This window comes from Pongo abelii, chromosome 19, assembly GCF_028885655.2.
Source record: "Pongo abelii isolate AG06213 chromosome 19, NHGRI_mPonAbe1-v2.0_pri, whole genome shotgun sequence".
Lineage (NCBI taxonomy): Eukaryota > Metazoa > Chordata > Mammalia > Primates > Hominidae > Pongo > Pongo abelii.
Genome location: NC_072004.2, coordinates 65,957,704 through 65,985,408, shown reverse-complemented (window position 1 = coordinate 65,985,408; position 27,705 = coordinate 65,957,704). Strand labels below are relative to the sequence as shown.

Below are 27,705 nucleotides of genomic sequence, written 5' to 3'. Positions count from 1 at the left end.
AGCTGGGAGCTGTAGAGTGATAGAGTTGCTGGGGCCAAATGGTGGGGCACCTGGGAGGTGCCTGCCACTCGAGAAGGCCAGGGCCATCAGGATTGAGCAGGGGCTCCTGGCAGAACATTTAGAGGCTGCAGGGAGGTGATGTGGGGAGAAGAAAGTCTGCTAAAACTGAGTTCTCAAACTGGGGTGCACCAGATTCCACCAGATGGTGTGTTGTGGGCGGAGGAATCTACCTTTTTAACAAAGATCCCTGGGGTTTCTGATGGCCCAAGGCTTGTCCTCTAAGATGGTATTTCAGGACCAACCCCTGCCTCTCTCTGCTCCAGCCACCCCTCTGGTATGGGACGGGTTGCCAGGGTCCTAAGCATCCTTGTAGGAACTTCCTGTCGGCATCCCCAAAGATGGATTCTGGGCAGGCTGGGGGCAAGGCAAGAGCCCTTTCCCTCCCCACCTGCTGCCCACCCACCGGGAACTCTGCTCTGGGGCCACATTGTCCGAAGTGTCAGGTACTCATCCCAACCCCTACCTGTGTGCCTGTCTTAAGGTAACTGGAGAAGGATGGTGGACATCACTCAGGTCACTTAGGGGCCCAGGTCTCCAAGATTTGAGTCCCCACATGGCTTCAGGAGGAAAAACCCAGCATTCTGACAACCCAGTCCCCTAAGTTCTCCCCTCTGACCCCCCAGAATTTGAACTCTCTGCCATGATTCCTCATCTTGCTCTCTTCTGGTCTACCTTCATCTCAAAGGCCAAAGCATTCCTTCTAAAACTGAGATCTGGCCATGTCATGCCCCTGCCTAAAATCCCTCTGTGGTTCCCCTAAGGCCCTTCCCAGCCTGCCTTTGTGTGCCTCCCCGGAGGCTCCTGGACTCCAGCTATGCTGAGGGCCTTGCAGGTCTCTGAATCACCCTGCTGGCTCTTGCTTCTTGGCCCTGCACATGGGTGCCTTTGCCCAAGTGCTCTTCCTCCCGTTCTTCACCTGGAGAACCCTGGTCATTGTCCTCAGACTCAGATTAGGTCACCTCTTCTGCTGGCGTCCATCACTGCCCCCTCAGCCCTGAGCCTGGGCTACTGTGCTCCCTGCTTCCCACTCCTGGGGCACTTCCTTCTAGTGTCTTTTTTCCTTGCCTGCCTTACCCTATGCTGGACACTTCTGGAGGGCAGGAGCTAGGGGTCTCCTGGCACCAAGAATCTGTAAATGTATGTTGAATAAATAACAAGTTGTTCGAAGTAGGGCTTGGGGAGTCTGAACCTGGACCCACCTCCCTCCTTATCCCCAGGCTGCTGGCTGGTGCCCCCCGGGAGCTCGCTGTGCCCGATGGCTACACCAACCGGACTGGTGCTGTGTACCTGTGCCCACTCACTGCCCACAAGGATGACTGTGAGCGGATGAACATCACAGTGAAAAGTGAGGGGAAGGGGCTGGGGAGGGGTGCTGGGTCAGAGGTCTGGCAGGGGGGTACCGCAGAGAGAATGGCCTTGCTCACACGGCTTCTAGTTGCTTCTTGTCCAGCTGGGAAGAGGGTGCCCTAGAGGAGAGTGGGACTGGATGGGATTGGTAGAGCTCAGAATAATGATGAGCTGGAGAAGGGGAGTTGAGAGGGCTGCCCTGTGGTTGGAGGGCCCAAGCGGGACCCACCCCTGCCCTCTGGAGGCTTTGGGCACTGAAATATGGGTGAGGTGCTCTGATTCATGATCCTTCTGGTGCCCACAGGTGACCCTGGCCATCACATTATTGAGGACATGTGGCTTGGAGTGACTGTGGCCAGTCAGGGCCCTGCAGGCAGAGTTCTGGTAAGTGGGTGCTCAGTGTTGGCTCCTCCACTTCTGCCTGGCTGTCCCCTCACCTCCAGAGCTGGGAGAAAAGAAGAGGGCAGCAGGAGGGTCCATGGCGCGTGTGTGCTGGGGCCTGCGCACATGTCCCTTCCTGTGGCTGTGTGTCCCTTGCTCCCTGCACTCCTGGGGAGGGGGTGAGTATCCTGTGCTCTCCCAAAGCCCCGCACAGCCTGAGTTCTCTGACTCATCCACTTCCTCCCCATGCCTACACTGGGTGCTCAGCCTTCGTGGGAACAAGCCGAGGGAGCCGAGGGAACTGCAAGGAGGAGAAAGGGCAGAGAGGGCCCCAGGCGGCTCAGCGCTGGCTGGCGCTCCTTCCTGGGAGGCTGACTGCCGGAAGAGGCCCAGCCCTGCTGACCCTGGCTCACCCAGCTCTGGTCTGGGGGCTAATCAAATGTGTCACCTCCTGCCCACATTCTATAGTGCCAGCCCCTGAGTTCTCCATTTCTGAGTCCCAGATAGACATTTCCTCCTGCATTTTTTTCTCTCTCTGTCTCTTTTTGTTGTTGTTATATTCCAAAAGTATTTTGATTTTATTGCTTCACACACAGAAGAGTTCTGGTTAAGGCTTGCCTTGCTCCTGGTGCTCATATGATGCCACCAGGATGTGATTTATCTCAAGCACTTAACTCTGTGTTCTTCGTGTTACCTCCATTCTTTGATAGGCATTCTTTTCGTGGTGCCAAGATGAATGCAACAGCTGCAGCTTTATCTTCTTTGACCTTCAAGTTCTATAGTCCCAGTAGATATCTGACTACAACTCATTAGCTCTGACTATTTCAGGTACTCCTCTCTGAAGCAATTACTGTGACCAAGAGAATGCAATACTTATACTTTCTTCAGACATGAATTATCAGTATCCAGACAGGCACATAAACTCAGTCTTAGAATGTGTTGCTTTGATGTCAGGTTTTTTTCTTGCCTTGATGCTTCCACATGGCTGGGGAAGCCTCACAATCATGGTGGAAGGCAAGGAGGAGCAGGTCCCATCTTACGCTGATGGCAGCAGGCAAAGAGAGAATGAGGCTGTCTCTCTCTCTCTCTGTCTCTCTCTTTTCTTTTCTTTCTCTTCTTTCTTCTTTCTTTCAAGATAGAAGACTCCCAGCTGGGTGTGGTGGTTCACCCCTGTAATCCCAGCACTTTGGGAGGCCGAGGCCGGTGGATCATGAGGTCAGGAGTTCGAGACCAGCCTGGCCAATATGGTGAAACCCTGTCTCTACTAAAAATGTAAAAAATAAGCCGGGTGCAGTGGTACCCGTCTGTTGTCCCAGTTACTTGGGAGGCTGAGGCAGGAGAATCGCTTGAACCTGGGAGGTGGAGGTTGCAGTAAGCCAATATCGCACCACTGCATTCCAGCCTGGGTGACAGAGCAAGACTCCATCTCAAAAAAAAAAAAAAAAAAGACTCCATCTCTCAACCAGGCTGGAGTGTAGTGGTGCCATCTCAGCTCACTGCAGCCTTGACTTCCCAGACTCAAGCAACCCTCCAGCCTTAGCCTCCCAAGCTAATTTTTAAAGTTTTTATAGAGACAGGGTCTGACTGTGTTGCCCAGGCTGGTCTCAAACTCCTGGGCTCAAGTGATCCTCCCGCCTTGGCCTCCCAAAGTGCTAGTGCTAGGATTTCAGGCGTGAGCCACCATACATGGCCCCATTTTTCTTTTTCTTTCTTTCTTTCTTTTTTTTTTTTTTTTTCTCTTAGAGATGAGGTCTGGCTCTGTCACCCAGGCTGGAGTGCAGTGGCACGATCATAGCTCACTGTAGCCTTGAACTCCTGGGCTCAAGTGATCCTCCTGCCTCGCCCTCCCAAGTAGCTGGGATTATAGGCAAGAGCAACAATGCCTGGCTTTTTTCTCATTTTAAAAATTGATGTGGCCAGGCTCGGTGGCTCATTCCTTTGGGATGAGGCAGGAGGATCGTTTGAGCCTAGGAGTTTGAGACCAACCTGGGCAACATGGCAAAATTCCATCTCTACAAAAAATATATAAATTAGCCCGGCATGGTGGTATGCACCTGTAATCCCAGCTACCTGGGAGGCTGAGGTGGGAGGATCACTTTAACCCCGGAGAGAGAGGTTGGAGTGAGCTGAGATCATGCCGCTGCACTCCAGCCTGGGTGACAGAGTCAGATCCTTTCTCAAAAAAAAAAAAAAAAAAAAAAAAAAGGAAAAAATTGATGTAATGTTTACATACAGTGAAATGTACAGATTTTAAACTTCAATGAATTTTTACAAATGTAGATACCTGTATAACCAAAGATATATCTTAAAATCACTCCAGAAGGTGCCCTTGTAACCCCTTCTAATCATTTGCCACCCCATAAGCCATCACTGCTGTGATTTCTGTCACCTTTGAACACTGTTTTAAGCTCCAGGTTGGCATCAGTTCACCGAAATGCCTTTTTGAGACCCCTGTTATGGATGGCTGTGGTCTAGGAGCCCATTTAAAGTGATTCTGCACCCTGGATCCTTTAGCAGTTATTTACTCACTGTTCATTCAACAAATATTTGGTGAGCCCCTACTGCGTACCAAACGCTGTGCTATTCCTAGAAGCTTAGCAGTGACTAAGACAGGCTCAGGCACCATACTGGTGGAGCTCACAGCTAGAAGGGACCACAGAAAGCAAGTAAACAAGAACCAGGGCCTACTTCTGGACTTTGCCTGCCTCCAGGCTGTTTTAAGTCACCCTATTCTGGCCCAGCAGTTTACCCAATAAATATATACTGAGCAGCTAAAGTGCACCCAGAGAGGCTGTGCATAGATTCTCCCCTCTGTGAAGCAGCACAGCATGTGCTTAAGAGCTCAGATTTTGGAAGGAGACGGACTTGGTTTGAATATTCTCTGCCTCTGTCTAGATATGAGATCTTAGGCAGGTTACTGAGCTCTCCATGCCTCAGTTTATCTAAAATGGGGAAAATAATCATTCCTACACCATAGGGTCACTAGCAGGCTTAACACTTAATATGTGAGGAGCTCAGAATTGTGCCTGGCATATAGGAAGCACTCATGAAGTGTTAGCTGCTAGTGTTATTATTACCGTCATTATAATTATTATTTTAATAATGGTCCTTTCATTAAGAGGACAGGGTCATCTGGAGATGGCAGAGCAGCAAGTTCCTTAATCTCTCTGTTACTAACCCCTTCTAGACCAACAGCCTGAACCCCACAGTCTCTCATCCTTCCCTGCTTTCCCTTTGCTGAGATCTCTAAGCCACTCTCAGATCCATACTTTACAGCTTTCCAAAAAGTGTTCCTGACCCTCAGCAGATTTCTGAATTCTGGAAAGGAGATGGAGGTTTAAGTATCACTGGGAGAAGAAGGAGAAGCCAGGAGATCTCCTTTGACTCCTGTTTGGCAAAGCCAGAGGCTTACAGGGTAAAAGAGACAGCTGACCCAGGTCCCTGTGCCTGACTAAGGCTGTCTGTGTTTGGGGGGTCCCCAGGTCTGTGCCCACCGCTACACCCAGGTGCTGTGGTCGGGGTCAGAAGACCAGCGGCGCATGGTGGGCAAGTGCTACGTGCGAGGCAATGACCTAGAGCTGGACTCCAGTGATGACTGGCAGACCTACCACAACGAGATGTGCAACAGCAACACAGACTACCTGGAGACGGGCATGTGCCAGCTGGGCACCAGCGGTGGCTTCACCCAGAACACTGTGTACTTCGGCGCCCCCGGTGCCTACAACTGGAAAGGTGGGGACCATGGGGCCGTGGGGGAAGAAAGGAAGAGCAGAGACCACCCACCCCTAGTTAGCCACTGGGACAGCTGGCCTAGACCATCCACACTAGAAACAGGACCTCATGCCGATATCAGCAACCACCATGACTTCTACTGTTTTAAAGCACTTACTATGTGCCAGGGGCCTTACGCATATTATGTCAATCAATCTTTTTTGTTGTTTTTTTGACATAGGGTCTCACTGTGTCACCCAGGCTGGAGTGCAGTGGCACATTCATGGCTCACTGCAGCCTCGACCTCCCCAGGCTCAGGTGATCCTCCAACCTCAGCTTCTTGAGTAGCTATGACCACAGGCATGTGCCACTACACCTGGCTAATTTCTGTATTTTTTGTAGAGATGGAGTTTCACCATGTTGCTCAGGCTAGTCTTGAACTCCTGGGCTTAAGCAATCCACCCTCCTCGGCCTCCCAAAGTGCTGGGATTATGGGCATGAGCCACCACGCCCAGCCTCAATCAGTCTTTATTATTTATTTTTATTTATTTATTTATTTTTGAGACAGAGTCTCACTCTGTCACCCAGGCTGGAGTGCAGTGGTGCAATCTCGGCTGACTGCGAGCTCCACCTCCAGGGTTCACGCCATCCTCCTGCCTCAGCCTCTCGAGTAGCTGGGACTACAGGTGCCCGCCACCACGCCCGACTAATTTTTTTGTATTTTTAGTAGAGACGGGGCTTCACCGTGTTAGCCAGGATGGTCTCAATCTCCTGACCTCGTGATCCGCCTGCCTTGGTCTCCCAAAGTACTGAGATTACAGGCGTGAGCCACCGTGCCTGGCTTAATCATTCTTAAAATACTCTTATGAGCCAAGTATTATTATATCCATTTTACAAAAACAAAAACTAAGACTTAGAGAAGTAAATTGCCTAAGGCCAACAAAGTTATGAAACCTGGATTGGAATACAGGTCCATCTGACTTCAGTTTAACCATTTACAAACTAATTCTAAAAATAAAACATGCTCCTGGTACAACCACTACGTAGTACAGTAGGCAATGTACTATAATAATAGGTATCGCCAGGTGCAGTGGCTCACGCCTGTAATTCCAACACTTTGGAAAACTGAGGTGGGAGGATCACTTGAGCCCAGGAGTTCAAGACTAACCTGGGCAATGCAGGGAGACCCTGTCTCTACAAAAAATTTAAAAATTAGCCAGGGGTGGTGGCACATACCTATGGTCCCAGCTACTCAGGAGGCTGAGGTGGGAGGATCGCTTGGGCCCAGGAGGTTGAGGCTGCAGTGAGCTGCGATTGTGCCACTGTCCTCCAGCGTGAGCAGCAGAGCAAGACCTTAACTCAAAAAACTAAATAAATAAATATCGCCACTTTCTCTCTTTCACTTATCAAAAGTCATGGGCACTTTTTCATGTTGATATATATAGGACCATCATTTTAAAGGATGCAGAGTATTTTCTTGTAAAAGACCACACTACACATGGTCTCACAGGGAGTGTCTGACAGCTTACACTCCCTCCATCTCTTTGCTTCCCTCCATCACACGGGTTGTAGTAATAGTGACCCCTTTTCCCTTACTGAACCTTTATTGTAGAATCAGCAGGCAGAGGAGCCTTGAATCTCCTCTTGACCAACAGATAGCCCCAGGCATAGTCACAGCTCTGGGCTCACCGAAGGCTGGGGCCTCTGCCCCCTCTTCTGGTCCTGCCTCCCACCCCCTGGTCATGTAGCACCTTGGCAAGGTCACAGATACTCTCCAGCAGCAGCCCTGGGTGCAAGGTCATTCTAGGCAGCCTGAGTTTGGGGTCAGGACCAGAAAGAGATAATGGTGTGGAGTCTGACCTCAGTGTCTAAAGAGTGGGGAAAGCCATCTAGCGTCTAATATCCAGGAGCCTGAATGATTAAGTTCTAGCCATGGCTGTACAACCAGCTCCCCATGGGACTATGAGCAAGTCAACTTCCCTCCTGAGCCTCACTTATCTGCAGAATGGGGGTCATAATTTCACCTCAAATAATTGTTATAATAGGCCAGGCACAGCGGCTGACACCTGTAATCCCAGCACTTTGGGAGGCCAAGGCAAACGGATCACTTGAGGCCAGGAGTTTGAGACCAGCCTGGCCAACATGGTGAAACCTTGTCTCTACTGAAAATACAAAAATTAGCCGGGCATGATGGCGCATGCCTGTAATCCCAGCTACTCGGGAGGCTGAGGCAGGAGAATCACTTGAACCCAGGAAGCAGAGGTTGCAGTGAGTCAAGATCACGCCATTGCACTCCAGCCTGGGCAACAAGAGCGAGACTCTGTCTCAAAAAAAAAAAAAAAAAGGAAAAAAGAATTGTTAAAGAGGATGTGATTTATAAATGGCAAAGTGCTCACCAATAAAAGGGGTTATTACTATCCTTGTTGGGTGGGGGTGGGGGTGGGCTGGACATGATAGAGGAAACCAGAAACCGCTGGTGACTTATACTCCCTACTCTCCCTCCCTCAATCCCTGTGAAGGAAACAGCTACATGATTCAGCGCAAGGAGTGGGACTTATCTGAGTATAGTTACAAGGACCCAGAGGACCAAGGAAACCTCTATATTGGTGAGTACAGTAGTGGTAGCCCATCAAGTGATAGAGGGGAAGGGGGCTTAGTCCCTGGTGGAAAGATGAGGCCAGAGTGCAGTTGTGACTAATGGCATTTAGTTAAACTAGCACACACGGATTGACCAGCACCTGTATGCCAGGCCCTGTTCCAAGCTCCCAAGATGCAAAGTTCTTGCCTTCAGGATGCTCACAGTCCAGTGTCCAGGCAGAACCAGGGCTGGGACGGGCCATGGCTGCTGGCCATCTGGAGTCTACTTTCTTGCCCTACTTGGAATAGTGGGATAGAACATCATGGTTTGGGGCAAGGGAGGGGATAGGGAGGTGGCTCCAGAGTAGAAAGAGACAAAGTTGACTGGGACCTTGGTTGAACATCTTCCCTCTATCCCAGGGTACACGGTGCAGGTAGGCAGCGCCATCCTGCACCCCAAAAACATCACCATTGTGACAGGTGCCCCACGGCACCGACATATGGGCGCGGTGTTCTTGCTGAGCCAGGAGGCAGGCGGAGACCTGCGGAGGAGGCAGGTGCTGGAGGGCTCGCAGGTGGGCGCCTATTTTGGCAGCGCCATTGCCCTGGCAGACCTGAACAACGATGGGTGAGAATCTAGGGACATCCTCTGGGGCCAGGGAGAGCGATGGGCGGGGGAAGGCTTACCTAAGGCAGGCCAGGGGAGCGGAGGATTTGCAGTTGTGCGGCTGTCTGCATGTTGTTTGCAGAGGTTTGCAGTCAGGCTTTATGGGAGTCTGAGCACCTGCACATGGCATTTGTGGGACCCCTGCATTTGCTTGTTTCTGCTTAGGATTTGTATGCTCCAGTGGATGTGGGTTGTTTGGGTTTGATTTGTGCCTGCATGGCATCTCCATGACATATGTCTTCTATTTGGTGGGTCATATTGGCATCTCCATGTCCTTCCCATGCACATGTCCTTCCCACCCATGACCCATGGCCGGAAGAGCCATTTGCAGAGCCCTGTGCCCTGGCACAGTCATGCCTGTCAAACAAGAACTATGCTGCATATTGGAAGCTGACCTCACACTCCCATTTCCCTCTCCTCTCCTGTGTAGGTGGCAGGACCTCCTGGTGGGGGCTCCCTACTACTTTCAGAGGAAAGAGGAAGTAGGGGGTGCCGTCTATGTCTTCATGAACCAGGCGGGAACCTCCTTCCCTGCTCACCCCTCGCTCCTTCTTCATGGCCCCAGTGGCTCCGCCTTCGGCTTATCTGTGGCCAGCATTGGTGACATCAACCAGGATGGATTTCAGGGTATGAGCCAGGACCCCTTCCCCAGCACCCCTACTGACTGAGCGCCAGCTGCACACCAGGCTTGATGGGGCCGGACCTGGGGAGCTTGCAGCAGTACTAGAGACAGGATGTGCAGATGTGCAGAGGAAGCAACAGAGGCAAGCTCAGTGGGCCTCCTGGAGGAGCTTGCATGCTTCTGTGCAGCCAAGGCTGGGCTGAGAGTGCACAGTAGAGAACTGATGGGGCACAACACGGGTGTGGAAACTGGCCTGGTGTGCCCAAATCTAGCGGGTGTGGAGTGTTCACATCAGAGAGGAGGCTGGAGGGGGAGTGGGGTGGGGTGGGGTCGGGTGAGGGTGGATGCTTTGAAAGCCAGGCAGAGTATCTTAGGGATTTATATTTGGGTAATGGTGATGGTGGGGTGGTGGGGCATCCAGAGAAAGTTTTAGGGCAGGGATGTGATATAATAACTTTGTACCCTGAAGGATGATTCTGGAAGGGGTATGGGATGAGTGAGTGCAGGGGTGGAGCAAGGCCAGGGGAGTTAAGATCAAGAATGTAATATCTCAGGTGGGAGATGATAAGGGATGGGACAAGGTGGGAGCCCTGGATATAGGGGTCCTCATAAGTGTTCTGCAGGACTTGGGGACCAATCGGACCTGGGGTATCAGGGACAGGGGCAGACCCAGGGCTGGAGTCAGTGCCATAGGGGCACCTGGCTTATCTGAAAGTCACTTCTCTGATAACCTCAGTTTCCCAGGACATACTGAGAACCAAGAGGAAGGCAAAGGAGCCTCTGAAGACCCAAAATAGGTGCCAGAAAGTTCAGTCACCAGAGGCCAAGTGTGCACTGTGGAAGTCATTTGGTTTTGGCCTGGGACCTGCTTCTGCTCCCTTTACAGGGCTTACTAACAAGCTTGGCTTGCTGATTCCCTAGGCCTTATCCGATTCAAAGCTGCAAACTGGAAAGAGTTCAGTTTAAGAAGATAACCAAATACTTGGGGGTTATTTGTGGAGATAATGATTAGAATGTTAAAAGCCTTGACACTTTCAGTGAAATTCACTGTAGTGTTGTGGTTAAAATCCCAGCCCCTGCTGTGAGACAGCCCTGGGCTCAAATTTTCTCTTCTCTACACTCATTAGTTGTGCAACTCTGGGTTTTTGGAGTGTCTCCTTATCTATAAAGTGGGGGGACAATAGTACCCACCCCACAGCACTCTCGTGAAAATTAAATGAATAGCTGGGTGTGGTGGTGTGTGCCTGTCCCAGCTACTCGGGAGGCTGAGGTGGGAGGATCACTTGAGTCCAGGAGGTTGAGGCTGCAGTGAGCTATGACTGCGTCACTGCACTCCAGCCTGGGTCACAGAGCGAGACACTGTCTTTAAACACACACACACACACATACACACACACACACACACACTCAATGCTTGACAACTATCTGGTAGAGTCACTTGTCATCTCCTGAACCTACTTTCCCACCCATGATAGGAGGAAGCTGGGCTCCAGATGGTCCCAGTGTTCATCCTGAGCTACAGAGCTCTGCTCTGTCTCTGATGCTCTGAGCACTGCCCATCAATCAGGCCAGGATCGGTTCTGTGCTGGGCTCTATGGCCTGGAGCAAAGAGTTAGGGAGACGTGGGGCCCAGAGTACCTGGGTGACCGTGTCTTGCCTTTTATTCTGCAGATATTGCCGTGGGAGCTCCGTTTGAAGGCTTGGGCAAAGTGTACATCTATCACAGTAGCTCTAAGGGGCTCCTCAGACAGCCCCAGCAGGTACAGAGAGACGGGGATGGGTCTGCTGCCCCTACCAGCCAAGATGGGCCTTCCTTGCTTTCCTTCACCCACCCCTTCCCTGTAGCCCCCTGGGCCCTGCTCTCCAGAGCCTGCCCCCACCACTTTCCCCTGCCCCCAGGTAATCCATGGAGAGAAGCTGGGACTGCCTGGCTTGGCCACCTTCGGCTATTCCCTCAGTGGGCAGATGGATGTGGATGAGAACTTCTACCCAGACCTTCTAGTGGGAAGCCTGTCAGACCACATTGTGCTGCTGCGGTGAGCCAGGAGGCCAGTGAAGAAGGGTCTTTCTCTTCTTCATCTTTGTCTGCACGGATTCCCATCTGTGTCCATGTTTACGCTAGCTCCTTGGAAGCCTGGGCCCCAACTCTGGCCTGGGGCAGGCAGGAGGCACTGATATCTGTCTGGCTCTGTTGTCTCTGCAGGGCCCGGCCCGTCATCAACATCGTCCACAAGACCTTGGTGGCCAGGCCAGCTGTGCTGGACCCTGCACTTTGCACGGCCACCTCTTGGTGAGATTGCTCTGCCCACCTACTCCTCATTTATTTATAGGCAGGCCAGGAGGGGCCGAAGCTCCCAAACCCCTCCCCTGGCCTCCTGACATCCCACCTTTAGAAATGTGATTCTTGGGGCCAGCATTTGCCCTCTCTACCCAACCTCATTAAAAAGCAAAATTCCTTGTTAAGAGGGTAATGGATGAAGTGGGGAGCAGTAGAGTATAGTGGTTCAAGGTGGGAGCTCTGGACGGCCTGATTCAAATCCCAGCTATACCAGTGCAGGGGCGGGAATGGGCTCTGGGAAGGAGGATGCATTTAAGTGGATGGATATGGAGGAGAGTCTCCTCAGGTGAATTACTAATCCCTCTTAGGCTCAGATTTCTTGCTTGTAGAACAGAATTGATAATAACTGATTCACAGGGTTGTTGTGATAATTAAATGAGAGAATATACAAAAAGTCCTTAGCACAGCACTGTGTATACCCGAAGTGCTCAAAAAATGTTAGTTGCTAAGAAAGTGACAGTAATGATGGCGATGACCCCAAGGTCTTTAAGTGAATGAGGATTTTGGATCAGAAGACAAAGGCAGACAGAGCAGGGAAATGGGGTGGTTGGTGCAAGGAGACCTGGACTGGGGATTGGCCGACCTAGGTTTAAGACTGGGCTGGGCCACCAACTGACTGAGGACTTCAGACAAGTCCTTCTGGGCCCTGGGCCTCAGTTTCCCCATTAGTGACCTCTAACCCTGTTTTCTTTGGCTCTAAGGGGAGTGGAAGGGAAGGGGTCAGGGACACCACAGACCTGCTTTGTGGACTCCCCAGTTTTGTCCCTGCCTCTCTCCAGAAGGGCCTCGGTTTCCCTTTGCCCAGTACAGAGGCGAGAGCTAGGGCCTGGACGTGTGTGTCCCACTGTGACCCGCCCTCCTGTACATCCCTCCAACAGTGTGCAAGTGGAGCTGTGCTTTGCTTACAACCAGAGTGCCGGGAACCCCAACTACAGGCGAAACATCAGTGAGTGCTGGGGTGCAGCGTAAAAGGGGTACGCTCCCCTGTCCCCTTGCTGACCACCCTGTCTACCTGTAGCCCTGGCCTACACTCTGGAGGCCGACAGGGACCGCCGCCCGCCCCGGCTCCGCTTTGCCGGCAGTGAGTCCGCTGTCTTCCACGGCTTCTTCTCCATGCCGGAAATGCGCTGCCAGAAGCTGGAGCTGCTCCTGATGGTGAGGGAGGAGCAAGGGGCAGGATGAGGGCTCCCAGGTCCCTGGAGGAGGGGGCCAGTGTCCCCCTAGATCAAGGGTGAGGGACAGGGGTCTCCCCAGAGACAGAGGTTGGGGACATCGGTTTGGAAGGCTATTGGTTTGTAGGAGTACAGTGTACAGCACCCACACATGAGGAGAGATGGAGATCTTTGGGGTGGGGATGGGGCCAAAGGGCTTATTACCTCCAAGGAAAGTGAGGAGTGTGGGAGCTCTTGGCTCAGCCCACCTCTGGGAAAAGGGGTCCCTGAGTAGGGAGCAAGCTCAGTCCCTCTCTGGGACATCAGGGTGGAAGGGGAGAGCTCAACCTGGGGACCCTGTGGATGGGGAGGTGAAGGGACTTTTGAGGAGGAGAAGACCTGTCCCTCCTCTTGGAAGGTCAGGATAGTAGGAAGTCGCAGTTTGGCGACCGGACTGGAGGGAGTTCAGCCTAACTGTAAGGTTTTCAGGGTGGAGGGGGGTCCAGCTCTTCTCTGGGGTTCAGGGTGGTGTGAGGATTCAGCTGGGGCAGGGAGCAGTGCAGGGCCGGGCTCAGCTCACCCTCTCTCCCCAGGACAACCTCCGTGACAAACTCCGCCCCATCATCATCTCCATGAACTATTCTTTACCTTTGCGGATGCCCGATCGCCCCCGGCTGGGGCTGCGGTCCCTGGACGCCTACCCGATCCTCAACCAGGCACAGGCTCTGGAGAACCACACTGAGGTGGGTGGGGCTGGCGCCTGGACTGGAAGACCAGAGGCCAGGAGGGCGGCGGGGCGAGAGGGCACTGGGGGTGGTGCGGCCTTCACGCCTCCGGCCACCCCCCAGGTCCAGTTCCAGAAGGAGTGCGGGCCTGACAACAAGTGTGAGAGCAACTTGCAGATGCGGGCAGCCTTCGTGTCAGAGCAGCAGCAGAAGCTGAGCAGGTGGCTGTGGGCCGCCGGCCGAGTTAATCGGCCAAGGGTGGGACGGGGCCTCATTAACTGGCAGGGTGGGGGCGGGGCCTCATGGCAAGGCGAGCCCGAGGGACAGGGCTTTAGCGGGAACAGGTGGGATGGTCAGAAACGGGGCTTTCTCCTCCAGGTGCGACTAGAGGGCGGGGCCTGGCTGTCCCAAGATAGGCTTTTCTTACCTAGGAGACCCCAGGGGCGGGGCCTAGTTGATCCCGGAGGGCCCTGGGGGCGGGGCTCTTGGCTGAGTCCTGGGCTCCTGCTCTCAGGCTCCAGTACAGCAGAGACGTCCGGAAACTGCTCCTGAGCATCAACGTGACGAACACCCGGACCTCGGAGCGCTCCGGGGAGGACGCCCACGAGGCGCTGCTCACCCTGGTGGTGCCTCCCGCCCTGCTGCTGTCCTCAGTGCGCCCCGTGAGTGCCCGCCGGCCGGCTCAGAGCCCAAGCAGGGCTCCCCGCGTCTTTGCATCCCCATATGCGTGTCCTGTGCAGGTGTTGTCGTCTGCCACGTGCCCCCCTCTTCTGGTCTGGGCCTCCTTGGGGGCCTTAGCGTCTCTGCTGCTTGGAGAATCTGGCTCTCAAGCTCTAGGGCTTCTGACCTTGCACCACAGAGGAGGGAGGACAAGCCCTACTTTGACCCGACCCTGACCTTATTCACCTTCTTTCCTCAGCCTGGGGCCTGCCAAGCTAATGAGACCATCTTTTGCGAGCTGGGGAACCCCTTCAAACGCAACCAGAGGGTGAGCACTTGGCCACATCCTCCCAGTCCTCCTGGGTCCCAGGCTGCTCCTCTGATTAGCTCCTTGTCCTTCTAGTCTCTGCCTGCCTGCTTTCTGGGCTCCCTCGAAGCGGAGAGCCACAGTGCGGGAGGAGAGACTCAGTAGAGGGTGAGAAGAGGCCCAGAAACTAAGACAAATGGGGCTGCTAGGGAGCTGTGCACAAAGCTAGAGCAGGTGGAGGGGAGGAAACCAGTTTGACCAAGCACCAACTGTGTGCCAGCCCCTGAGCCCAACACTCTGCTTCTTTGATATGATATAATTCTCACAGCCTTCTGAGGAGGTAGATGCTCTTTTACAGAAGAGGAAACACAGACTTAGAAAGTTTCAGTTACCTGGTCAAGGTTATGTAGCTCAAAAGTAGCAGAGATGTGACCTGATGGAGAAAAAGGGGGAAAGGGAGACAGAGGTGGGGTGGGGAGGTAGAGACCCCTCTCCCAGAACAGGAGGAGGAGGAGAACGCCAGAAAGCCAACTAGAATAGTGTGCATCCCCTCCTTCCCTATGACATCACCCCCGCCAGGCCCCATATGCCACTCTCTGCCTCCCTGACCCTTGTGGCAGATGGAGCTGCTCATCGCCTTCGAGGTCATCGGGGTGACCCTGCACACAAGGGACCTTCAGGTGCAGCTGCAGCTCTCCACGTGAGTGACCTCGAAAAGCCAGTCTGGGTCAGGGCTGAGGTATCCTGGATCACCTTCCTACCCCCTGCATTTCCTCCCAAGGTCAAGTCACCAGGACAACCTGTGGCCCATGACCCTCACTCTGCTGGTGGACTATACACTCCAGACCTCGCTTAGCATGTGGGTACCACTCTCCACCACCCCCACCCCAGCCTGCTGTGCCTAAACTGGGGTTCCCTATCCCCAAGGTATCTCCCCAGCTCCTCTGACCCCTCCCTTGGCCCAGAGTCCTCAGGCCTCCACTTTCCCTGGATCATCCTTTTCTTAACAACAACAATCACTATCATTATTGTTACCATTACTATTCCCCCTGTAAAGCAGGCAGAAATGGAGGAATCAGCAACCCCAGGGCTAAGGTGTTGTCCCTACCATTTTATAAGAGCTCATTGTGCTAAGGATTTTATATACATCATCTCAATGACTTCTCACAGCAGCCCTGTGATACAACAGCTATGATTAAGTCCATTTTACAGCTGAGGAGACTGAGGCTCAGAGAGGATAAATAGCTTGCTTGAGTCCATAAAGCTGGTAAATGCAGAGCTGAGGTTTCTATTGAGGTGCCTGATGTCGGAGGGGATATAGTTAACCAGCTTTGGTGCCCACCCCCCTCTGCCAGGGCCCTCATCTCCTGTCCCCCATGACTCCAGCATCCTTCTTACCCCTAGGGTAAATCACCGGCTACAAAGCTTCTTTGGGGGGACAGTGATGGGCGAGTCTGGCATGAAAACTGTGGAGGATGTAGGAAGCCCCCTCAAGTATGAATTCCAGGTAAGGGGCTCGCTGGAGTCCTGGGCTGGGGACTTCTAGGAAGGATTATTTTTATTTTCTCTGGGGTCTGAAGGTGGGAGGGTTGGGGGTTGGTAAGATGGAGGTGGTTTTCCAGGAGATAATGACTATGACACATCTTGTGCCCACAGGTGGGCCCAATGGGGGAGGGGCTGGTGGGCCTGGGGACCCTGGTCCTAGGTCTGGAGTGGCCCTACGAAGTCAGCAACGGCAAGTGGCTGCTGTATCCCACGGAGATCACCGTCCATGGCAATGGGTCCTGGCCCTGCCAACCACCTGGAGACCTTATCAACCCTCTCAACCTCACTCTTTCTGTAAGGACACTATCAGGGATATTTCATTTGCATGCTACAGGGCAGAAAGGCCAGTGTCTTCCCCTCCCTCCCCTCATACCCCTTTGGCAACCTGTCTCTCCTACCCTTTCCTCTCCTGCAACCCTGCTCCCAATTCTTCCTCTGCCCTGCCAGCAAATCTTGTATTTCCTCTCCAGGACCCTGGGGACAGGCCATCATCCCCACAGCGCAGGCGGCGACAGCTGGATCCAGGGGGAGGCCAGGGCCCCCCACCTGTCACTCTGGCTGCTGCCAAAAAAGCCAAGTCTGAGACTGTGCTGGTGAGTGGCCAGGGCGAGGTTGGAGGGGATTGCATCCACCCCATCACAGGGTGCCTGGGCACCAGGGGCACACAAAGCAAGGGAGACCTCAGTGTGATGAGGTGATGAGGCCCCTGCTCTTGGGAGCCTCCAGACAGAGCGGGGAGCCTCACCTCCTGCCCTCAGAGGGTTCCCCACTCTGATGGGGGAGCATGGAAGACAAGGGACCAAATGAGGAGGCACTGGCTCTGCTCCAAGGAACCCCAGCCTGTTGGGGGCGATAGAGCTGCTCAGAGCTTTGGCCGGCAGGAGGCAGTGTCAGGCAGGGCATGGTGGGTGGTGCGTGTGCCCTCTGCAGGAAAGGAGAGGAGAGCGGGCCTGGCAAGCCGGTTGAAGCCTAGCTGGGTGGAGAGTGAGAGGTGGTGTCCCAGGGCTGGCTGGGAAGCAGGTGTAGGCAGTTGGGCCCTGTTTACACAAGCAGGGGCCAGATTCCATGTTATCCATGTGCCTGGCATTATATGAGCTTGGCCCAAAGAGTGTGTCTGAAATGCATAACTGTGAGGTTGGGGGATGTGTGCATGAGTGAAAGGATGTCAGACCCCTTTGGGTCACCCAGGGGTGAGACAAAGCCTGGAAGGGGCGGGAGGTAAGGAGTGAGGCATGAAGAATCTGGAGACTCAGACTATGTCACGTCTTGTGTTCCCTGCCCGCCTCAGACCTGTGCCACAGGGCGCGCCCACTGTGTGTGGCTAGAGTGCCCCATCCCTGATGCCCCCATTGTCACCAACGTGACTGTGAAGGCACGAGTGTGGAACAGCACCTTCATCGAGGTCAGTGCCTGGGTCTGAAGGTCTCTCCTACCATCCACACTGAGGGGGAGAACCACAGGGAGAGGGCGAGTCCAGGGTCATAGCAGGGCTCTGTGTGTGTGTGTGTGTGTGTGTGTGTGTGTGTGTGTGTGTGTGTGTGTGTGTGTGTTGTTTGCATGTCTCTGCATGTATGTGTATGTGTTTGTCCCCAGCCAAAATGACCTTTCTCGTGTCCATTATTCTGTTATGTGTCCATTACTTTCCCACCTCCATGCCCTTCCCCAGGGTGTTCGTTAACCCTGGAATGCTCATTTCCCCTCTTTTATCTCTGCGTGTAAACCCCTATTTAGTTTTCAAGGTCCCTGTCAGGTGCTTCACCATCAATGAGGTCTTTTCTGGCTTTTCCAGCTGAAAATGACCTCTCTTCCAATGGCCACCCACCTAACTTTCTCAGAAGCCACACATGCCATTTATCACGCTCGACTCTGGGTTGCAATGCCTCACGTGCCCACTTTCTCATGCCATCTAGACCAAACTTTTTCCGTACATGACTAGATTAGAAATCTTTTCAACTTGGCAGTCCATAGAGTTTCTGTTGCAACTACTCAGTACTGCCAGCGCACCACACAAACAGCCATAGACAAATGAATGGGTGTGGCCGTGCGCCAAAAATACTTCATTTACAACAGCAGGTGCCAGTCCAGATTTAGCCCACAGGCCTGACCTAGACTGTGACCTTCATTGTTTCGGTTGTCCCCAGCATCCAGCACAGGACCTGACGCACAAATGAATGAACAAATAAATGAATGATGTGCATTTGTGTGTGGAGGGGAGGCCTGACTGAACAGATCCTTTGGGGTGCTGCTTAAGGATGCTACCTGGTGGGAGGGTGATGGGGTGGGGATGCTTAGGGTCGGAGGGAAGCTCAGAGAAGTGTCAAGTGTTCCTCTTGACCCACCCCACTCCCCATCCAGGATTACAGAGACTTTGACCGAGTCCGAGTAAATGGCTGGGCTACCCTATTCCTCCGAACCAGCATCCCCACCATCAACATGGAGAACAAGACCACGTGGGTGAGTGCGTGTGTTCACTAGGACAGCAGTCTCCAGCCAGAGCTTGGGAGTACAGGGCATCTTTTCAGAGCACATTGACGCACTTCAGCCGTATGGTTCTCAATCTTGGCCGCACGGTAAGAGTTATCTGGAGGAGTTCTGGTGTCTGGACTGCACCCAGAGCAATTAACCCGAGTCCCTGGGAGTGGATTCCGGGATTGCTGCGTTTAAAGGTCCCCCGAGTGATGCTAATGTGCAGCCAGGGCCGAGAACCACTGCATTAGCTTCTTTGATCTGCACAACGTCTCCATGAAGAGTAGGGCTGGGATTGCCTCTCTATTTTATGGCTGAGAGGCTGAGGCCTAGAGAGACTTGAGTGGCCTCCCCAAAGTGGCACAGCTTGTCAGGGGCTGGAATGTGGGTCTCCTGATTATCTCACCCATTGTCACATCCACTATGGACCTGTGAGCTTCTGGCCACAGGCAATATGTATATATAGAGAGAAAGGCAGGATATCAAGGCAGAACGGAGGGACGTTCAGCCATGAGAACCTGGTCAGTATTGACAGATGATGTCATCATCTACGTAGCAGAAAAGAGAAGCAATGGAAAAGCTATTATTTTATTTTATTTTGCTTCAGAGACGGTGTCACTCTGTTGCCCCAGCTGGAATGCAGTGTAGTCCTGAACTCCTGGGCTCAAGAAATCCTCCCACCTCAGCCTCCTGAGTAGCTGAGACTACAGCCATGTATCACAATGCCCAGCTAATTTATTTATTTATTTATTTATTTATTTTTTTATTTATTTATTTTTTTTTTTTGAGACGGAGCCTCGCTCTGTGGCCAGGCTGGAATGCAGTGGCGCAATCGCTGCAAGCTCCGCCTCCCTGGTTCACGCCATTCTCCCGCCTTGGCCTCCCAAGTAGCTGGGACTACAGGCGCCCGCCAGCACGTCTGGCTAATTTTTGTATTTTTAATACAGACAGGGTTTCACCATGTTAGCCAGGATGGTCTCGATCTCCTGACCTCATGATCCACCTGCCTCGGCCTCCCAAAGTGCTGGGATTACAGGCATGAGCCACCGTGCCTGGCCTAATTTTTTATTTTTAATAGACATGAGGTCTCACTGTGCTGCCCAGGCTGGTCTTGAACTCCCGGTCTCAAGTAGTCCTCCCACCTCAGCCTCCCCAAACACTGAGATTACAGGTATTAGCTACCACATCCGGCCCAAAAAGCTATTAGACCCAATAAGATAATTCAGGAAGTCCAAGAGGTCAAAACAAGATCAAAATACCCAAACCCCCTAGGTTTCCTACATGCTAGCAATAACCAATCAAAAGTATAGTTGAAAAGATCCCATTCAAATTCATCAGAAAAGTGATAGAGCATCTGGGAATAAATATAACAAATATGCAACAAAAACTTGAGTAATGATTAGAAAAAAGTCAATATTGTATTATCAAGTTGTCAGATCTTCCCACCCAAATTATTCCAGTCTCAGTAGGATTCAGGAAACTTGAAAAAGAAGTTCCCAATCTTGAATCTAAGTTGCATCTAGAAGAATAAATACAAAATTGCTAATAATTTGTTGTGAAAAGGGTATAAGTGAAGATACGTGGGAGATACTTATAGGCAGATGAACGCAGGGTTGGTTATGTACATTATTGTACATTTCCTAAGATCAATTAATGTAGTATAGAAGAGGTAGAAGAAGGGCCAGAAAGATCAGTGGAACAAAATAGAGCTTTATGATATAGATGGCATTTTTAATCCGTGGCGAAAGGTAGATTATTAAGTAGTGTTGGGAGAACACATTTGGAAAATAAAGACAAACCTCTACTTCACACCATAAACAAAAATAGAGTTAGATTGACGTTCTACATGTAGCAATTAAAACCTAACATGCCAGGATACAATATAGAGAACACTTTAATAGTAACCTTTAATTATGGGAAGAGTGAGTTATAAACCCAGAAGTCACAGGAAAAATTTGATAAATTAGACTCTATGAAAATTTAAATCTGTATACAGCAAAAGAGATAGTAAAGAAACTAAAAGAGGCTGGGCACGGTGGCTCACACTTGTAATCCCAGCACTTTGGAGACTGAGGCAGGCAGATTGCTTGAGCCCAGGAGTTCCACACCAGCCTGGGCAACATGGTGAGACCTTATCTCTACAAATAAAAACAAAAATTAGCTGGGTGTGGTGGTGCGCACCTATAATCCCAGCTACTTGGGAGGCTGAGGCAGGAGAACAGGAGAATCGCTTGAGCTCAGGAGGTTGAGGCTGCAGTGAGCCGTGATCATGCCACTGTACTCCAGCCTGGGTGACAGAGTGACACCTTGCCTCAAAAAAAAAAAAAAAAAAAAAAAAAAAGGAAACTAAATGGGCAAATGATATACTGCTTTTTAAAAATGTTTACAGCATATATGACAAAATATTGATATGAATTTTTTAATATATAAAGGATATCAATAGGCAGCATACATAGGGTGAAATACAAATGTTCATCTTGCTCATAAAGAAATATAAATCATAGCAATAAGATTTTTCTTGCCTATCAGATTGGGAAATATTTAAAAACATAATGCTGGCCAGGTGCTGTGGCTCACACCTGTAATCCCAGCACTTTAGGAGGCCAAGGCGGGTGGGTCATTTGAGTTCAGTTCGAGACTAGCCTGGGCAACATGGTGAAACCCCATCTCTATTAAAAATACAAAAATTAACTGGGCATGGTGGTGCATGCCTGTAATTCTAGCTACTCAGGAGGCTGAGACAGAAGAATCGCTTGAACCTAAGAGATAAATGTAGCGAGCCAAGATCACTCCACTGCACTCCAGCCTGGATGACAGAGTGAGACTCTGTCTCAAAAAAAAAAAAAAAAAAAAAAAAAGAATAATGCTGTCTAATGCTGGTGAGGTGGAGAGAAATGCTATTGATTTGGATGATAAATTGGTAGATTCTTTTAGGAGATGAAGTTTTCAGTATCTATTAAAATTTAAAGTGCCCATTTCCTTAGATCCAGTACATGAGAATATATTGTAAGGAGCTAATAGGACAAGTATACAAAGATAAATATATGGGGATATTTTAGAGAATTATTTATAATGGCAGAAAGTTGGAAACAATCTAAATGTCTTTCAGTAGGAGATTGGTTCAATAAATTATGGTACATTTCCTTCAATGACTGTGCAGTCCTCAGAAGAGATTAGGCTGATCTTTACCAATTGACGTGAAAAGATGATGATATTAAGTGAAAAAAAAACAGGTTGCTGGCTGGGCATGGTGGCTCATGCCTGTAATCCTAACACTTTGGGAGGCCAAGGTAGGAGGATCGCTTGAGCCTAGGAGTTTGAGGCTATCCTGGGTAACAAAGTGAGACCCATCTCTACAAAAAAAATCAAGAAATTATCTGGATGTGGTGGCACGTGGTCCCAGCTACACTGGAGCTGAGGCAGGAGAATCACTTGAGCCCAGGAGGTGGAGTCTCCAGTGATTCATGTTTGTGTTTATTGCACTCTAGCCTGAGCAACACAGTGAGACCCTGTCTTAAAAGAAAGAGACCGGGCGCGGTGGCTTACGCCTGTAATCCCAGCACTTTGGGAGGCCGAGGCAGGCAGATCACCTGAGGTCAGGAGTTCGAGACCAGCCTGGCCAACGTGGTGAAACCCCGGTTCTACTAAAAATGCTGGGGTGGTGGCGGGCGCCTGTAATCCCAGCTACTTGGGAGGCTGAGGTAGGAGAATTGCTTGGACCCAGGAGACAGAGGTTGCAGTGAGCCAAGATCGCGCCACTGCACTCCAGCCTGGGCGACAGAATGAGACTGTCTTAAAAAAAAAAAAAAAAGAAAGAAAGAAAAGGAAGGAAGGGAGGGAGGAAGGGAGGTTGCTGAAGGGTGTATGTGACATGATCCCATTTATGTAGATCATATCAATATTCCATATTTAAAACTATGGAAAGAGATTCACCAGAGATTACAGATATAGTAATTTCTAGATATTAAAATTACTGGGAACCAGCTGGGCATGGTGGCTCACACCTGTAATCCCAGCACTTTGGGAGGTCGAGGCAGGTGGACCACTTGAGGTCAGGAGTTCAAGACCAGCCTGGCCAACATGGTGAAACCCGTCTCTAGTAAAAATACAAAAATTAGCTGGTTGTGGTGGTGGGCACCTGTAATCTCAGCAACTCAGGAGGTTGAGGCAGGAGAATTGCTTGAGCCCAGGAGGCAGAGGTTGCAGTGAGCCAAGATTGTGCCCCTGCACTCCAGCCTGGGCAACAGAATGGAACTCTGTCTCAAAAAATATATATATTATATATTTATTATATATATATATATTAGATTATATATATATAACTGGGAACCTTTAGTTTTCTTTATATCATCTGTATTTTTAAAAAAATCATCAAAATAATTTTAAAAGAAGTGAAAATCATGTATAGTCAGAACAAACACGGCTGGCCGCAGTGGCTCACACCTGTAATCCCAGCACTTTGGGAGGCCAAGGCAGGTGGATCACCTGAGGTCAGGAGTTTGAGACCAGCCTGGCCAACATGGTGAAACCCTGTCTCTACTAAAAATACAAAAATTAATTGGGCATGGTGGTGCACGCCTGTAATTTCAGGTACTTGGGAGGCTGCGGCAGGAGAATTGCTTGAACCTGGGAGGCAGTGGTTGCAGTGAGCCGAGATTGTGCCACTGCACTCCACCCTCAGCAACAGAGCAAAACTCTGTCTCAAAAAAAAAAAAAAAAACAAAAAACCTTATATACACACACATCCATATTTATCTCCATTGTAGGGGAAGAAAAAGAATGGGACTATCGGCCGGGCATGGTGGCTCACGCCTGTAATCCCAGCACTTTGGGAGGCCGAGGTGGGCGGATCACCTGAGGTCGGGAGTTCGAGACCAGCCTGACCAACATGGTGAAACCTCGTCTCCACTAAAAATACAAAATTAGCCAGGTGTGATGGTGCGTGCCTGTAATCCCAGCTACTCGGGAGGCTGAGGCAGGAGAATCACTTGAACCCGGGAGGCAGAGCTGGTGGTGAGCCAAGATTCCACCATTGCACGCCAGCCTGGGCAACAGAGCAAAACTCTGTCTCCAAAAAATAAAATAAAATAAAAAGAATGGGACTATACACTATGAATTCTTTGTGAGGTTTTTTTGGTGAATATTTATGGAGTGCTTGCTGTGTAGCAGGTGTTGCTCTAAGCAGTTTTCTTATATCAAACACACTTAATTCTCCCCAGCAACCTATGAGATAGGTAATATTCCCATTTTACAGATGAACAACAGAGAGGTTAAGTAACTTGCCAAGGTCACACAGCTCGTGAATAGCAAAGCTGGGCTAGAACCCAGGTAATGTGGCTCCAGAACCCCTGCTTTTGGCCGTTCTGCTATTCTATGAGGTAGTCATTATGATCCCCCTCATCAGAAAGCAGAAAGCATGAGATTCAGAGGGGTGCAATTACTTGTCCAAGGTCACACAGCTCATCAGGGAAGGAGCTGGTCCCCAGGCCCAGATGTGTGGGTCACACACCCAGACTCCAGGCCACCTCCCAGATCTGAGGCTGCTCCTCTGGAGTCAAGTCTGTGCCTGGGAGAAGCAGGAAGGACCACTGGACCTGCTGTCAGTGGGGCAGGCACAGGCTTTTTCCAGTCCCAGGCTGCCCCCTACTGGCAGTAGGACAAACAGCAGGTGCCTGGGCCCAGCTAGGATGGGAAGGGTGAGGATGGGCCTAAGCAGGCTGACACAGGGCTGAGTCCTCCTCTCCCCGCTCCAGTTCTCCGTGGACATTGACTCGGAGCTGGTGGAGGAGCTGCCGGCCGAGATCGAGCTGTGGCTGGTGCTGGTGGCCGTGGGTGCAGGGCTGCTGCTGCTGGGGCTGATCATCCTCCTGCTGTGGAAGGTTAGTAGCCCAGCCCACTCCTGCTCCGGGACCTCCACCAGCACACTCACCAGCCCTTCCTCCAACCCACGTCTCCCCATCCTGGTCCTCCCTTCCGTCTCACCCCCACCCTTCTTCCCTGTCCTCTCCACCTTCTCCCACCAGCTTACAGGCTCACCCCTGGCCTGGGTTAGTGGGGGGAGCTACAAGCTGGAAAGGGGGACCCAGGAGCTCTGGCTTCTGACCACACCACCAAGCTGGGACTGAGCCCCAGCCCCCAGGCTCCCCAGCCCTAAAGCCCTGGTCCACGAGTGCTGCTGGTGAGGATAGCCCAGCGCCCCCCTGATGGCCCGTCCCCACCTCCTCCCCTCCGCAGTGCGGCTTCTTCAAGCGAGCCCGCACTCGCGCCCTGTATGAAGCTAAGAGGCAGAAGGCGGAGATGAAGAGCCAGCCGTCAGAGACAGAGAGGCTGACCGACGACTACTGAGGGGGCAGCCCCCCACCCCCGGCCCACCTGGGTAACACGGCCTCCGGGCCCCCTTCCCCGAGCCCCACAGCTGGCTGGGCCTCTGACTCTGTCCTGTCTGCTCCTCTTCCCTTATGGGCCTGCTCTGACCTCATTCTGTCCCCACCACCACCTCAAAGATCAGGTCACTCTGACTGTCCCTCCAGCCCCCTGGTCTGGCTTTCATCAGCCTCCCTCTGAGCCCCTTGGTGACTTGGGACCCCATGAGGGAGCCATAAACCCTCTCTGTGATGACCTTGCTTTCTGGGGATTGGAACAAGGTCAAGGGCAAGGCCAGGCCCCATCTCTGTAAACCACAGGTGTGTCCAGAATAATTCTACACTCCCATTTCCACCCCTAGGGAAGGAGGGGAGCAGTAGAGACCCTCCTCCTGGGAACTAGCCTGTTTCCTCCTGAGCAACCCTTCCAGGATAACAAATGGACCCACTCCCAACATTGTGGTCAGGGTAGACTGCCCAGTCTTCCTGGCCATTCCATCCACTGTCTCTGCAGCTGCCCTCGGTCTCCATCTGCCTCTTCCTCTGCTCTCTGCCTTCCTCAACTCCTTCTTCCTCTGGGGCCTGGGGTGGAGATACTCATCCTCCGTATCTCAGCGCAGGGAGATGGGATGCGTTTCGGTCAAGAGTTCTGGCTTTGAGGAGTTCTGGGTGGGAGAGGGAGAGGCCTGGCACTCCTTCCTGGCGGCTCAAACTCTGGATGCTGATGTTCTTTCTCTTCTCCCTCCAACTCCAGTGTGACTTCTTTAAGCGGACCCGCTATTATCAGATCATGCCCAAGTACCACGCGGTGCGGATCCGGGAGGAGGAGCGCTACCCACCTCCAGGGAGCACCCTGCCCACCAAGAAGCACTGGGTGACCAGCTGGCAGACTCGGGACCGATACTACTGACGTCCTCCCTGATCCCACCCCCTCCTCCCCCAGTGTCCCCTTTCTTCCTATTTATCATAAGTTATGCCTCTGACAGTCCACAGGGGCCACCGCCTTTGGCTGGCAGCAGCAGGCTCAGGCACATACACCTCGTCAAGAGCATGCACATGCTGTCTGGCCCTGGGGATCTTCCCACAGGAGGGCCAGCGCTGTGGACCTTACAACGCCGAGCGCACCGCGGTCCTGTGCCCTAGACGCACGTGGGGCCCACTGCTCGTGGACTGTGCTGGTGCATCACGGATGGTGCATGGGCTCGCCGTGTCTCAGCCTCTGCCAGCGCCAAAACAAGCCAAAGAGCCTCCCACCAGAGCCGAGAGGAAAAGGCCCCCGCAATGTGGTGACACCTCCCCGTTTCACACTGGATCCATCTTCAGCCACAGTCACTGGATTGACTTTGCTGTCAAAACTACTGACAAGGAGCAGCCCCCTGGGCCCCTGGCTGGTGGGCCCCCAGTGACACCCATGCCAGAGAGCTGGGGGTCCTGCCTAAGGTTGTCCATGGGGGCACTTGGAGGACCTGGCGTGCTCAGACCCAACAGCAAAGGAACTAGAAAGAAGGTCCCAGAAAGGCTTTCTTTCCTGCGTCTCTGTAAAGCCTCTCTCCTTGGCCACAGACTGAACTCACAGGGAGTGCGGCGGGAAGGAACAAAGACAGGCAAACGGCAAGGTAGCCTGGGCTCACTGTGCTGGGGCACGGTGGGATCCTCCACAGAGAGGAGGGGACCAATTCTGGACAGACAGATGCTGGGAGGATACAGAGGAGATGCCACTTCTGACTCACCACTACCAGCCAGCCTCAGAAGGCCCCAGAGAGACCCTACAAGACCACGGAGGGAGCGACACTTGAATGTAGAACAGGCAGGGGGCCCTGCCCCGCCCCATCCAGCCAGACCCCACGCTGACCATGTGTCAGGGGCCTAGACGTGGAGTTCTTAGCTATCCTTGGCTTTCAGAGCCAGCCTGGCTCTGCCCCCTCCCCCATGGGCTGTGTCCTAAGGCCCGTTTGAGAAGCTGAGGCTAGTTCCAGAAAACCTCTGCTGACCCCTGCCTGTTGGCAGGCCCACTCCCCAGCCCCAGCCCCTTCCATGGTACTGTAGCAGGGGAATGCCCCCTCCCCCTCCTCGTGCCTTCTTTGTATATAGGCTTCTCACGGCGACCAATAAACAGCTCCCAGTTTGTATGCAGCTGCATCTGCTTCCACCCGCTCCCCAGCCTTTACCAACCCTGGGTCAATGGATGATGATATCATCTAGCCAACACCTAGGTAGATGAAGCCAGGTCTGGGGACTTGCAGGTTTGAGGGTAAAGATTGATGGAGGTGGCCAGGTGCAGTGGCTCACACCTGTAATCCCAGCACTTTGGGAGGCCAAAGCATGCGGATCACCTGAGGTCAGGAGTTCGAGACCAGCCTGGCCAACATGGTGAAACCCTGTGTCTACTAAAAATACAAAAGTTAACTGGGCGCAGTGGCACATGCCTATAATCCCAGCTACTTGGGAGACTGAAGTAGGAGAATCACTTGAACCCAGGAGGCAGAGGTTGCAGTGAGCCGAGATCGTGCCATTGCACTCCAGCCTGAATGACAGAGCAAGACTCTGTCTCAAAGAAAAATAAAAAGATTGATGGAGGTGACACTGGCCCCTGCTCTCAGGAATCCTCTCATCTAAGGGTCAGTCATAGAGATCCAGAACAGAAGATGAGGGGTGAGCCTTGGGGGACCTGGATGAAACCCAGAACGCCTTCTTGGAGGACAGTGCGCTGACCCTGGGGAGGGACAAGCAGGCAGAGCTGGCGGCGTGCAGGGTCGGGAAGAGGCAAAAGCTACTCAGCTGTAGGA

The 27,705-nt window shown here is 52.2% G+C and overlaps 1 protein-coding gene across 1 annotated transcript in view; it reads left to right on the top strand.

Moving 5' to 3' along the window:
* Window positions 1-27,048, top strand: part of ITGA3 (integrin subunit alpha 3) — a 33,832-nt gene extending 6,784 nt beyond the window's left edge. The window contains exons 2-26 of the mRNA XM_002834284.6: window positions 1,278-1,405; window positions 1,712-1,791; window positions 5,271-5,520; window positions 8,019-8,105; window positions 8,497-8,704; window positions 9,174-9,370; window positions 11,037-11,125; window positions 11,265-11,401; window positions 11,569-11,655; window positions 12,582-12,649; window positions 12,722-12,858; window positions 13,448-13,597; window positions 13,703-13,800; window positions 14,094-14,241; window positions 14,499-14,567; window positions 15,167-15,246; window positions 15,328-15,405; window positions 15,951-16,053; window positions 16,203-16,385; window positions 16,562-16,684; window positions 17,380-17,493; window positions 18,447-18,545; window positions 24,311-24,436; window positions 24,792-24,933; window positions 25,674-27,048. Coding sequence (XP_002834330.2) covers window positions 1,278-1,405; window positions 1,712-1,791; window positions 5,271-5,520; window positions 8,019-8,105; window positions 8,497-8,704; window positions 9,174-9,370; window positions 11,037-11,125; window positions 11,265-11,401; window positions 11,569-11,655; window positions 12,582-12,649; window positions 12,722-12,858; window positions 13,448-13,597; window positions 13,703-13,800; window positions 14,094-14,241; window positions 14,499-14,567; window positions 15,167-15,246; window positions 15,328-15,405; window positions 15,951-16,053; window positions 16,203-16,385; window positions 16,562-16,684; window positions 17,380-17,493; window positions 18,447-18,545; window positions 24,311-24,436; window positions 24,792-24,902 — 2,950 coding nt within the window. The 3' untranslated portion in view covers window positions 24,903-24,933; window positions 25,674-27,048. The remainder of the gene's footprint in view (window positions 1-1,277; window positions 1,406-1,711; window positions 1,792-5,270; window positions 5,521-8,018; window positions 8,106-8,496; window positions 8,705-9,173; window positions 9,371-11,036; window positions 11,126-11,264; window positions 11,402-11,568; window positions 11,656-12,581; window positions 12,650-12,721; window positions 12,859-13,447; window positions 13,598-13,702; window positions 13,801-14,093; window positions 14,242-14,498; window positions 14,568-15,166; window positions 15,247-15,327; window positions 15,406-15,950; window positions 16,054-16,202; window positions 16,386-16,561; window positions 16,685-17,379; window positions 17,494-18,446; window positions 18,546-24,310; window positions 24,437-24,791; window positions 24,934-25,673) is intronic.
* Window positions 27,049-27,705: the final 657 nt, after the last annotated feature.